The sequence below is a fragment of the Theropithecus gelada genome, chromosome 11 (assembly GCF_003255815.1).
Source record: "Theropithecus gelada isolate Dixy chromosome 11, Tgel_1.0, whole genome shotgun sequence".
In the NCBI taxonomy this organism is placed as follows: Eukaryota; Metazoa; Chordata; class Mammalia; order Primates; family Cercopithecidae; genus Theropithecus; species Theropithecus gelada.
In genome coordinates this window covers 9,317,209-9,330,227 of record NC_037679.1, presented here as the reverse complement: position 1 = coordinate 9,330,227, position 13,019 = coordinate 9,317,209, and the positions used below count along the sequence as shown (strand labels likewise).

At 43.2% G+C, this 13,019-nt stretch overlaps 1 protein-coding gene across 3 annotated transcripts in view; it reads left to right on the top strand.

Annotated features, from left to right (window-relative positions):
* Window positions 1-10,182, top strand: part of CERS5 (ceramide synthase 5) — a 36,257-nt gene extending 26,075 nt beyond the window's left edge. For 2 of the 3 annotated variants that reach the window (XM_025403310.1, XM_025403311.1), the window contains exons 5-10: window positions 1,858-1,908; window positions 2,670-2,762; window positions 4,422-4,550; window positions 4,645-4,751; window positions 5,610-5,766; window positions 9,290-10,182. In XM_025403310.1, coding sequence (XP_025259095.1) covers window positions 1,858-1,908; window positions 2,670-2,762; window positions 4,422-4,550; window positions 4,645-4,751; window positions 5,610-5,766; window positions 9,290-9,439 — 687 coding nt within the window. In that variant the 3' untranslated portion in view covers window positions 9,440-10,182. Of the gene's footprint in view, window positions 1-1,857; window positions 1,909-2,669; window positions 2,763-4,421; window positions 4,551-4,644; window positions 4,752-5,609; window positions 6,172-9,289 lie in introns of those variants that run through there. The other variant, XM_025403309.1, reaches the window with a different exon arrangement.
* Window positions 10,183-13,019: the final 2,837 nt, after the last annotated feature.

Sequence of the window (13,019 nt, the reverse complement as noted above, 5' to 3'; positions counted from 1 at the left end):
TATGACAAAACTCCATCTCTACTAAAAATACAAATAATTAGCCAGGCATGGTGGTGCGTGCCTGTAATCCCAACTGCTGGGGAGGCTGAGGCACGAGAATCACTTGAACCTGGGAGGCAGAGGTTGCAATGAGCCGAAATCACGCCACTTCGCTCCAGCCTGGGTGACAGAGCAAGACTCTGTCTCAAAAAAAAAAAAAATTGGAAGTTAAACAACTCTTCTCAATAACCTGTGGATCAAATAAAAAATCACAAGAGAAATAAGAAAATATTTTTAATTGAATGATGCTAAAAGTAAAACATATCAAAATTTCTGGGATACAGATAAAACATACCTAGAGGGAAATTTATAGCTTTAAATGTTAATATTACAAAAGAAAGGTTTAAAGTTAATCTAAGTTTCTGCTTTAGGTTCTGGAAAAGATAAGCAAAATAGGTTAAAGGAAGGAAATAATAAAAAATAAGCAGAAATTGGCCAGGCGTGGTGGCTTACCCCTGTGCTCCCCACACTTTGGGAGGCTGAAGTGGGAGGATCACTTAAGCCCAGGAATTCAAGATCAGCTTGGGCAAGATAACGAGATCCAACCTCTATAGTGAGACCCCATTTCTAAAAAACCATAATAAAGTAAATAAGTGGAAATTAATGAAATAGGCATTAGATAAACAATGGATACATTTGTGGGGTTTTTGTTTGTCTGAGACAGAGTCTCACTCTGTCTCCCAGGCTGGAGTGCAGTGGTGCAATCTCGGATCACTGCAACCTCTGCCTCCTGGGTTCAAGTGATTCTCCTGCCTCAGCCTCCCGAGTACCTGGGACTACCGGAGTACGCCACCAGGCCCAGCTAATTTTTGTATTTTTGGTAGAGACAGATTTTCACCATGTTGGCCAGGCTAATCTCGAACTCCTAACCTCAGGTGATCCTCCCACCTCCACCTCCCACAGTGCTGGGATTACAGGTATGAGCCACCATGCCTGGCCTGTTTTTGTTTTTGCTTAAAACAGGGTCTTACTTTGTCACCCAGGCTGGAGTGCAGTTGCATGATCACAGCTCACTGCAGCCTCAACTTCCCAGGCTCAGGCGATGCTACCACCTCAGCCTCCCAAGAAACTTGAGACTACAGGCACATGCACAACCACACTGGGCTAATTTTTGTATTTTTTTAGAGACGGGGTTTCACTATGTTGCCCAAATTGGTCTTGAACTCCTGGGCTCAAGCAATCCACCCACTTCAGCCTCCCAAAGTGCAGGGATTAACAGGTGTGAGCTACTGTGCCTGACCATGGATAAAATTAATAAAGCCAAAAGTTCTTTCTTTGAAAGGTCTGATTAATGGACAAACTCCAACAAAAAAAGAAAATATGAATTACCAATATGGGAAGGGTTATCACTACAGATCCTATAGTCATTGAAAGGATAATAGGACAATATTATGAACAATTTAATGATAAGAAATCCAGCAGCAAAGATGATATACACAAACTCCTTAAAGGACATAATCATTATTCCATTAGAGATGATTAGTTTTGACTTCTGAACCTGGCATGGAGATACCTTCCTTGGTTATCAAATTAATCACTGTCTTCCTGTATGTATATTCCAGGTGGTGATACTCCTAAAACTCTCCTAAAATTCTCTTTGTTCTTATTTACCTCAAAGCATAGTTTTTCTATTTATAACACTCTGTTGTAGATGAACAGTCTAGCTATTTATTGATCCTTTGGGGAGCCCTTAAATCTGTTTGGGGGCTTTCCTGTCTCTCTTTTGCCCCAGCCTAGAGAGAAGGGGATTACATGGGGTAGATCTTGAAGCCAGGTGAGAATCTTGAGGATTGACATGGATTATCTGTTTTCTCTTAGTCACCTTGGTTCTGGGACATCCGACAGTGCTGGCATAACTATCCATTTCAGGTAGGATCTGAGTCGTTTGAGGATAGAGGTCTTGAATGTGTGTAAGATGGAGTGAGTGAGGATCCTTTGCCAGTCCCCAGGACAGATGGTGTGTTTCCTTGGGATTGAGGGATTAGGGGTTCAGTCTCTTTAAGTCATATATTCAGGGTATCTATTTTTTATTTTTATTAATTTTCCCACTGCTAAGAGTCATATGAGGTATCTATTCCTGAGACCCCCATAGCAATGAAATCCAGTGAGTTTTTTGTTCTGATTTTCCCCATTATATTCACTCTAATTGGGCTAGAAAGAAAAGCAGTTTTCTGGTATTTAATGAGGTACTTTCTGGTTCAGATGTCTTTTTTGTATCAAGGGTAACTTGAAATCCCATTAAGAGCATCTTGGTTGTAATCTATACTGGAAATATGTCAAAGAACTGCTAAAGGGGTGGAAGAGGAGAAGGCCTATGTGTATTCAATCCTGTAAAAAGCACTAATTGTCCAGAATCCTAGACATACTGATTTGATTGTGTTATAGTATGTGTTAACTGTATCTCATCTCTGTAAGATGAGAGCTGAAGATGGGTGTGCAGAGGAGCGAGGGAAGAGGCTTAAGTCTCTACACCAATCCAAAGTCTGTTAGCTATTGCATATCTTGGGAGATAATGGGGAGGAGAAATGTCTAATAATTTGGGGTATTGGTCCTCCAAGGCAGAGAAAGTTGGAGAGATGGAATGCACGTTTGACTAGTCGGTAATCTAACTACTTCTTTCTCTCTTGCAGCCTCTTTCAAGTGGGCTTTATTACTATTATATCATGGAATTGGCCTTCTATTGGTCCCTTATGTTTTCTCAGTTTACAGACATTAAAAGAAAGGTAAGGACGTTGGCCCCCTCAAGTCCCAAACTTACTGCATCCTCCTTTCTAGCAGCTTCCATGACTGCCATTATGATGTATTATCTTCCCTGAGACCGCAAAAGGAGAAACTGGGTTTGATGGACTCTTAGCTTGTTGTAATGTTCCCAGAAATGAGACTGAATTAATGATGAAGTATATTTAAGACATTCAGGGAAGCCCCAGGATGAGAACAATTAACCAGCTAAGAAGCATACTTTTTTCCATATTCTTCTTTAAGCTTCTAACATATCTAAAGAAAAAAATCCTAGTCAGAATTGGGGGATAGCAATGCCTTATTTAGAAAAAACACCTGATTCCAGAAAAGCTGGATAATGGCTTTCACATGGCATTAGGGACACTTGCTCTCTCTGTACTCCCTTTCTGGTTACCCGACTTACTCAAAGAAAGTCAATTGGAAGGGGTTTTACTCTCTTCCTGCTATTGTTCAGGAAGCAAAGATTGAGAGAAGTGAGATGACTTGCCCAGATAGTGACAGAGTTTGAAATGACTTAAGTTTTATACAACCAAATAGAAAAGGCAGAATCTTTACTTTTTTATTAGCGTCTACCTGAAATAATGTGGTTCCAGCAGCTCTAACCCTAATCTGTCACTAACTCAGGGTTATCTTTGGTGAAGAAAACCAGGGTTAGCATTTATGGGAATGAATTAAAACTTAACCAGGTTGTTAGTGTTATCTAACATAGAAACTTGATACTCAATTTTTATGCCTTTTACTCTCCTATGGTCAGAAGACACAGGTCACTTTATTATAATTTTATTTTAATTGTGATACATATAAGAAAGTTTGAAATACATATTTAAGTTTTAAACATAATAAACAGAGAAGTATTTAATAGATGTGTCTGATAACTCAAGTATTTAGAGACTTCCCTAGATCTAACTTGACATTTGAACCCAAGAGGAAATTAGAGCCACAAACCTATCCCTTTTATTAGGTCCTTGTGGTTGACGTTTCTCTCATTAAAACAGAAGAGTCATAGAATCTCAGAGATCTCTAAGGCTTGTATGTCCCACTGGGAAGTTATCCCCAGGTGTCAGTTCAGCATCCACACTATATATATTCCGCAGTTACCAAAGGAAATTTTTACTTTCTGGCCTTTGAGCTGCATTAACGTAGAGTATGGGTCAGTCACTGATGTAGGGAGTGTTCAGTTAAATGCTAGGTAGCCAGAGGAGAGTCTAAGCAGAATGGAAACTTTTTTTTTTTTTTTTTTGAGATGGAGTCTCACTCTTTCGCCCAGACTGGAGTGCCGTGGCGCGATATTGGCTCACTGCAACCTCTGCCTCCCAGGTTCCAGCAATTCTCCTGCGTCAGCTTCCCGAGTAGCTGGAATTACAGGTGTGCGCCACCACGCCTGGCTTATTTTTGTATTTTTAGTAGAGATGGGGTTTCACCATGTTGGTCAGGTTGAACTCGAACTCCTGACCTTGGGTGATCCGCCCACCTTGCCCTCCCAAAGTGCTGGGATTACAGGCATGAGCCACTGCGCCTGGCCAATGGAAACTATTATATACAGGGTGGGGTAAGATCCTCAGAGAATAATGCAGGACATTGGGTTGGCTGGTGTTTCTACGGCCCAGCTTTTACCTCCCTCTTCTATTTCCATTCCTTCCTAGGACTTCCTGATCATGTTTGTGCATCACTTGGTCACCATTGGGCTCATCTCCTTCTCCTACATCAACAATATGGTTCGAGCAGGAACTCTGATCATGTGTCTACATGATGTCTCAGACTTCTTGCTGGAGGTAAAAACCCAGTCTTTCTCCATCTTCTTCTTCTCTTCTCTTCTTCCTATGTGAGAACTTTCTCCCCAGCTCAATTCTTTCTTCCTTTCTCCAGGCAGCCAAGCTGGCCAATTATGCCAAATATCAGCGGCTCTGTGACACCCTTTTTGTTATCTTCAGTGCTGTTTTTATGGTTACACGTCTAGGAATCTATCCATTCTGGTAAGTGGTAGGGCTGTAGAGTTGTGGTAGGTATGAGCCTAATGATACGTTTTGCCAATTCTCATTTTGCCCATTCAGTTTTTCTGTTCTATTCTATTCTATTTTTGCCAATAGAACACAAGAACCCTATTGCCCTGCTTTTACCTTGGCCTGTGCTGACCTTTTATGGACTCTCATAGGACCTCTGCTGCCTCACACCGTATTTCTAGCAAGGTCGGATCCAGACTCAGAGTACCCGACTCGGTTGGCTTCTGGTTTTTTTGACTCATCTCTGAGGAACAGTCCTAATTTTATGCCTAAGTAATTCCTTTGCCTTCTTTTGCCCTGTTGATACAATTCTCAGGCCCTTCTTGCTTGTGTTCCTGCTCTGGTCCCAACCCTGACCAACACACACATATCCTCATTCTCTCTCTCATTCTCTCTCTCTCTCTCTCTCTCTCCCCCTCTCCTTTCCCCCCTCCCCCGCCCCGTCTCCTTTCACTTCTACATTCACTGCTTTATGGGAATCAGCTACCTACTGTCCTATCCTATATGTGTCTGAGGAGCTGAGTCATTCCTAGGATTAGAGTCCCACTTCTGTCCTAATTTCGTCAAACTCTGCATATTTGAAGTCATTAATAATGTGACTTAATCCATCAGTTCCTAAGATTTATATATCTTTCCCTGTCCCTAAGGATAGAAAACACAACAGGCTCCTCCCCTTCTTTATTTTCTTACTGTGGATGACAGTCCCTGGAACTTCAGCTGATAAAAGGGCTGGTAGGAAAACACACAGGGCTCTGCATCCCTAGGACTCGGCTTCATCCCTGTCTTCTGAGGTTTGACTTTAGAATCTGACCATTGGCCTCCCTCTTCTAGGATTCTGAACACGACCCTCTTTGAGAGTTGGGAGATAATCGGGCCTTATGCTTCATGGTGGCTCCTCAATGGCCTGCTGCTGACCCTACAGGTTCTGCATGTCATCTGGTCCTACCTAATTGCACGGATTGCTTTGAAAGCCTTGATCAGGGGAAAGGTGAGGATGAAAGATGGCTTCTTTCTTTGGGGTATGGGGGAAGATAGGGATTACTCAACAGATGTTCTCTCTCCATCAAACCTGGTGAGCCCCATCTACTCAAGCAGGCCAAGCAAAAAGCCTAGGGCTCCAAAGTCTTTGCCTCTTCTATGAGTGTTTTGCCTTTTTTAGTTTAGAGACAAGGTCTTGCTCTGTCACCTAGGCTGGAGTTCAGTGGCATGATCACGGCTCACTGCAGCCTCAAACCTGGGCTTAAGGGAGTCTCCCACTGCAGCCTCCCAAGTAGCTGGGACTATAGGTGTGCACCACCATGCCTGGCTAATTTTCTTATTTTTTTGTAAATAGGGTGTCACTATGTTACCCAGGCCAGTATCCAAGTACTGGCCTCAAGCATTCCTCCCACCGCGGCTTCCCAAAGCAATGGAATTATAGGTGTGAGCCACCACACCAAGCCTGTTTTACCTTTTTTTTTTGAGACGGAATCTCGCTCTGTCGCCCAGGCTGGAGTGCAGTGGCACGATCTTGGCTCACCACAACCTCCACCTCTTGGGTTCAAGTGATTCTCCTGCCTCAGCCTTCCTAGTAGCTGCGACTACAGGATGTGCCACCGTGCCCAGCTAATTTTTGTATTCTTAGTAGAGACGGGGTTTCACTATGTTGGCCAGGCTGGTCTCTAACTCCTGACCTCATCATCTGCCCACCTAGGACTCCCAAAGTGCTAGGATTACAGGCGTGAGCCACCGCACCCAGCCTACCGGTTTACCTTTTAAGATGTGACTTAGATGCAAGAGGGGAGTTCTGCCTTCTTCCTGTCCCTTAGGAATGGCTTTTGTTAAAGGATGATAGGGTTAAGAGTTTTTTAAGAGATGGCCTCAACCATTTCCTATCCCTTACCTACCTGCTTCAGTGGATTTCATATTTTTTCTTTTTGACATGGGGACTTTTTCAAAGGAAATCATATGCAGAGCCACATAAACTGTATAAAAGCAGATTGTTGCTTAGAAATGGTGATAGTTCACAAGCCACCACAAGATAACCATGCTGTGATATCCAAGGTATAGTTTATATAAGGAACTAAATATACACCTCACCCCACTACTGTATGAGGCAAGTGTCCTAAGTGAATGGGTATGTAGTATTTCAAATACCCATCTTATGCCAAGAGCCAAAGAAAGGTGCCACTTAATGATAAACTCATAATTGAACTTTGCAAGTTTTGAAGCAGTCAGACTGTAATTAGTCCAAGAGCTAGGGATTTCAGCCTAAAGGAATACAGAATCCCAAGTGGGAGGGGCTCTGCTTGAGCAGGCACTGACACCAGGACCAACTGATGGAATGTGGCCTAGATATTGATGATCTCCTGTGTCATTATTCCTTATAGCTGCCATTGGCTCAGAACTTGCTCAGCGTGCCTGTGCATCTTGCTGTAGCTACTGGACATCTCTGTTCTCTCCTGCTTCTTTCCTGACTAGGTGACCTGTCCAGGAAGGATTAAACCCTGTACTCTCCACTCTTTCCTCACCTCCTTCCTTTTTTCTATGCCTGGCGGGAGCTGGACAGTTTCATCTCTTGCATGTAAGTGTATCTGTGCTTCTAGTATTCAGTGAAGCATGTCCATCTGAATGTGGTTCTCCTTCCTCCTGCTCTCCTTTCTGTTCCCTTGTGTTGGTCTCAGAGCATGCCCTCTCTCCTGACTTTTCGGGGCCATTATTGACTAGAGCTGCGGTTGCCAGATGTTTTCCTAAATTGAGGCAAGAATTTGAGTCTACTTTTTTTTGTTTCTGAGACTCTGTTTACCGCAAGTCTAGAGACACTCTGCCCTCTAGTGGAAATTTCCTAAAGGTCAGGTAATCAGTCATCTGAGTTCAGAGGTCAACAGCTATAATCAACTGTAGAAGACCCATCCAACACAAATTCAAGGAGCTGATCCAAAGCAAATGCTCACCTCCTTGGCAACAGCTGTTACAGCTGTGTTCCTTTTCACTTCCTTCTCTCCTTTATTTAAACTACATTTATTATCCTTCAGTTCTGGAGGTCAGAAGTCCGACACAGGTCTCACTGGGTTTCTGTCCTTTACTTCTCGAGTCCAGGGTGGAGTTGTTTTTTTTTTTTTTGAGACAGAGCTTCGCTCTTGTTGCCCAGGCTGGAGTGCAGTGGCATGATCTTGGCTCACTGCAACCTCCGCCTCTCGGGTTCAAGAGATTCTCCTGCCTCGGCCTCCTGAGTAGCTGGGACTACAGGCATGCGCCACCACGCCCGGCTAATTTTTTTTGTATTTTTAGTAGAGACGGGGTTTCTCCATGTTGATCCAGCTGGTCTCGAACTCCCGACCTCAGGTGATCCGCCCACCTCAGCCTCCCAAAGTGCTGGGATTACAGGCGTGAGCCACCGTGCCTGGCCCTTTTTTTTTTTTTTTTTAAGAAACAAGGTTTTACTCCATTGCCAAGGCTGGAGTACAGTGGCGCAATCATGGCTCACTGCAGCCTCGACCTCCTGGGCTCAAGAGATCCTCCTGCCTCAGCCTCCCAAGTAGCTAGGACTACAGATGCATGTCACCATACCCAACTAATTTTGTCATTTTTTATTTTTTGTAGAGACGGGGCTCTCGCCATGTTGCCCAGACTGGTCTCAAACTCTTGGGCTCAAGCAGTCCTCCCCTCTCAGCCTCCCAAAGTGCTAGGATTATACGTGTAAGCCACCGTTCCTGGCCCATGGTGAAGAAACTGAAATACTTTGCTTGATATGCAGGACAGTTTAATTGGGAAATGCTGTTGTAATCCAGATGCTTCATTTGAAAATACGAAACAAAAAAGACCATGTTAATAAGCATTCACAGATGGTAGCATGATTAGAACTGGGATTCTTTTCTCATTGACTGCCAGTCCATTTGTGTTTTCACTATGCTGTGTATCTTGGGGATGCTGAAGTTTCACAAGAAAAGTGATCTTGCTTTTGGGAAAGGGAAGAAGATTGGAAAACAGTGTCATAGGATAATGGTAGCTGAGGCTAGGAATGGGAAACTACTAAAAAAGGCCTGTTATGGATCAGCTTTGGGGATAAAGCAATTCAGCATAACCAATATGAATAAATGCATTGTCCACAGCCACCAGAAGATAGAAGCACTGCTGACAGTCATATGTATTGTTCATGTTGGCCTTCCCTGTTCTTTGAAGTGGAAGAAGAGAAGGGGTGTCTGGAGTTTCCCTGAAACCTAAACCAGGTCTCAGTGAGTGATGTCAGTTCTCTTAGGCTGGTCCTGAAAGACACACCCCTCTACCAAAGTAGCTTCTATTCCATAGAGAACAGAATTGGAGATGGCAAGGGAGAAAACTAGAAAGCAGGCGAAGCATAGTCACAACATTAGCCATAGTCCAGACAATACTTTGAGTTAGATGTCATCAGAAAGCAGACCAGACTGGGAACACAGTGCCCACACCTGGGTTTCTGAGCTTAGGTGTGTCTTACAGTTCTCTCCAGAAAAGTTCTGCCCTCACTTTTCTGTCTTTGGTCTCATCCCACTCAGGTATCTAAGGATGATCGCAGTGATGTGGAGAGCAGCTCAGAGGAAGAAGATGTGACCACCTGCACAAAAAGTCCCTGTGACAGTAGCTCCAGCAATGGTGCCAATCGGGTGAATGGTCATATGGGAGGCAGCTACTGGGCTGAAGAGTAAGGTGGTTGCTGTGGGGACTTCAGTACACACGGACTTGTAGGGTCACTGGCAACATACTCCTCTTGGCCCTTCCCATATCTACCCTTCTGTGACTGGGGGACTACAAGGCACTGAGGAGTATCAAAGAAGCGAATATTTTCACTTTGAAAGAAAACGCTGCCGTTTTGTATTTAATAGCCTCCAAGTTCTTTCAGTAATGTTATTTGCTTTGTTTTTGTGTGTTTGTTCATGTGCATTTGTGCATATGCGTGAGTTTCATTGCTGGGGTTGGGGCACAATTCTGGACTGGAGCCATGAGGCCTTCCCTAGTCCCCTTTGAACCCACCTTAGTTCCACATTTGGCTGCATCTTGAATTATACTGACTCCAGACTGTCTCCTCCCTTTTTGCCCTTGGCTCTTGAGGCTGTAAACCCCTGGGCCATCTGAATGGAGCAGCCAAGTTCAGTCCCAGATTTCTGCACTGTTCCTCTTTCACAGCTAGAATACGTTGCATGATGAAGTTGTATAGAAACAGAACCATGGATGGATGGCCAGGATTACTGTGGTCCCTAGCTAGATCCCCTTCCTATCACCTGATAGCAACAGGGACAGCTGCCAATACCCTACTCTTTACTCAATGGTACCCAGGGAGGGGGCATGGGAAGAGGGTGAGCTGAGGGCTGGAGGAGGACAACAGCCACTGGGTGAGCTATTCACGGTCTTGTACTATTGTTTACTCTGTGATTAAAAGTACTTCAACCCACCTCTACTGTCTCAACCTCTTTAGTGACTATTTCTGCAGTTTCCTGAATCCATAAGCTAATTAAGAGCTTTTCCAGGTCTGATTCAGAAGGCCCTGGACACCAATTTTTTCCTTTCTGTGCATGGCGGGAAGAGAATCAGCCAGGGTGCTTACATTTTAGAGCTTTATGTTTTTTAAGAAAAAGTTAATAGGTTTAGCGGGTCACAAGAAGAATACTGGACAGATTCAACCATGTATATAGTGAAACCAACAAAGGCTTTGGTTGAAAAGCCAAGACGCCATTAGGTAAATACCTTATTTCCTATTTTAGTCAATACAGAGATTGTCAAATAACTTTTTTTTTTTTTTTTTTTGGTAGAGATGAGGTCTCCCTATGTTGCCCAGGTTGGTCTCAAACACCTGGCCTTAAGCCAAAATGGGGATTATAGGCATTAGCTACCACGTCCAGCCCAATTAACATTTTAAGGTTATGATAAATAAATCTGAGGTGTTTTTTGTTTCAACTCTGTTTTCTCTTTTAGCCCATGGAGAAGCAGTCATCCTAATCCAGACTTTTCTCTGTGGTCTTGGCAAAATTACCAAATATAGTATTCATCTCCCAGAATAATTTTCCATTTGGTGAATGTTCATATTATCAAAATATTTCCACACGTGCTCTTAGGTACATTATGACATATGGAGAGTGTCAGGGAGAGAATGAAAATGGAAATAAATAGGTTATTGTTCTAAGAATCAGATACTCACTTGATGTTCATTGACATTATAGGGATATTGACCCTACTAAACTTACCTTACTAACAGACTTGATTTTTAGAAAGACTTACTGTGGGGAATAGGAAAACTTAAGTTGTAAGTAGTCATTTGGTCAGAGCTAATCAGGAAGACTAAAAATTAGGTCATACTTGGCCGGGTGCAGTGGCTCACGCCTGTAATCCCAGCACTTTGGGAGGCCGAGGTGGGTGATAAATCAGCAGGTCAGGAGATCGAGACCATCCTGGCTAACATGGTGAAACCGCGTCTCTACTAAAAATACAAAAAGTCAGCCAGGCATGGTGGCACATGCCTGTATTCCCAGCTACTTGGGAGGCTGAGGCAGAAGAATCACTTGAACCCGGGAGGCGGAGGTTGCAGTGAGCCAAGATAGCACCACTGCACTCCAGCCTGGGCAACAGAGTGAGACTCCGTCTAAAAAAAACAAAAAACAAAAAAATTAAGTCATACTTTTAGTTCCTCAACTTGGTATACTGAATAGACTAGTTGTTGTGAAATATGAATGAAAATGCTTTTGAAAATCAGATGAGAGATGTATTTTGTCTTCTGAAATTTGAACAATTGCCTTGTTAATACAAACTGGATTGGTTGGTGTAGCTAATCTGACAAAAGATGCAACTGGATAAAACAATAATAAAAAATAATAGCTAACACATGACGTTTATTACATGCTAGGCACTGTATTAAACACATATGACAATAGGAGGCAAGAGGTTAACCTGCTAAGGTCAAGCGGCTAGTAAGGAGTCAAACCCTTACTATTCCTATCTTACTTACTGTCCCTCTCTATTCCTAACCACCGTACTCTCTATACCGTAATCTAATTAACCACTCTGCAGTCTCTACCAGCACTTCCCAAGATTTCATAATGAGGAAAACTAGATGTTGCAGAAACATTCAGCCAAAGGCAGAGACTGATTCTATTAAATAGTTTGCATTGGATAAATGAAGTAAGATGAGGGTCAACTATCAGAACAGAATCTTGTTCTGAGAAGGAACTGTGTGCAAATGGTTGGGGTGGGGGTGAGAGGTAGGATTCTAGAGAGTTTTAATACAGAGATAGAAGATAACCGTTACTGGTGCTACATAAAACCGTTTTGTAGATGGCCTGAAAGGACCCAAATTAGTGGCCAGTAGGTTAAAGACTCACATCATCTATACCAGAGAACCAGGAGTATTTTTAAGAGAAATAAGGCGTTACCTCTCCTCTGTTGGCTATAAAAGGGTTTTAACTTTATTATTATTCTTTATTAGAGATAGGGTCTCATTCTGTCACCCAGGCTGGAATGCAGTGGCTTGATCATAGCTCACTGCAGCCTCGATCTCCTGGGCTCAAATGATCCTCCTGCTTCCCGAGTAGCTTTATTATTAATTGAAAAATCACTTATGTTTGTATAGTGCTTTACTGCTTAGAAAGTGATTTTTTTTTTTGAGACAGAGTCTTGCTCTGTCGCCAGGCTGGAGTACAATAGCATGATCTTGGTTCATGTTCAAGTGATTCTCCTGCCTCAGCCTCCTGACTAGCCGGGATCACAGGTGCGTGCCACCATACCCAGCTAATTTTTGTGTTTTTAGTAGAAACGGGGGTTTCCCCATGTTGGCCAGGCTGGTCTCGAACTCCTAACCTCAAGTGATCCACCCGCCCTGACCTCCCAAAGTTTTGGGATTATAGGTGTGAGCCACTGTGCCTGGCAAAAGTGATTTCACATACAACAATAACCAAGGTTTAAAACACAGGGAAGGGAAGGGCGGGCAGGGCAGAAGAAGGAGGGGAGGGAAGGGGAGGAGAGGGGAAGGGAGGGGGAAAAACTGGCTGAGCCAAGTATGTTAAAAAAAAAAAGAAAGAAAATACTTCTGTAGAAATAGGATTATCCCCATTCCATAAATGAGTGTTGTGATTATCTATTAATATGTAACAAACCACCCTAAAACATAGTGGTTTAACAGATTATTATTGCTCATGATGTGGTTGGTTGATTGAGCTCAGTTGGAGGGATCTCATGTGGTTGTAGTCAGATTGTAGCTGGGAATGGAGTTACTTATTTGAATGAAGATGCAGCTGCACT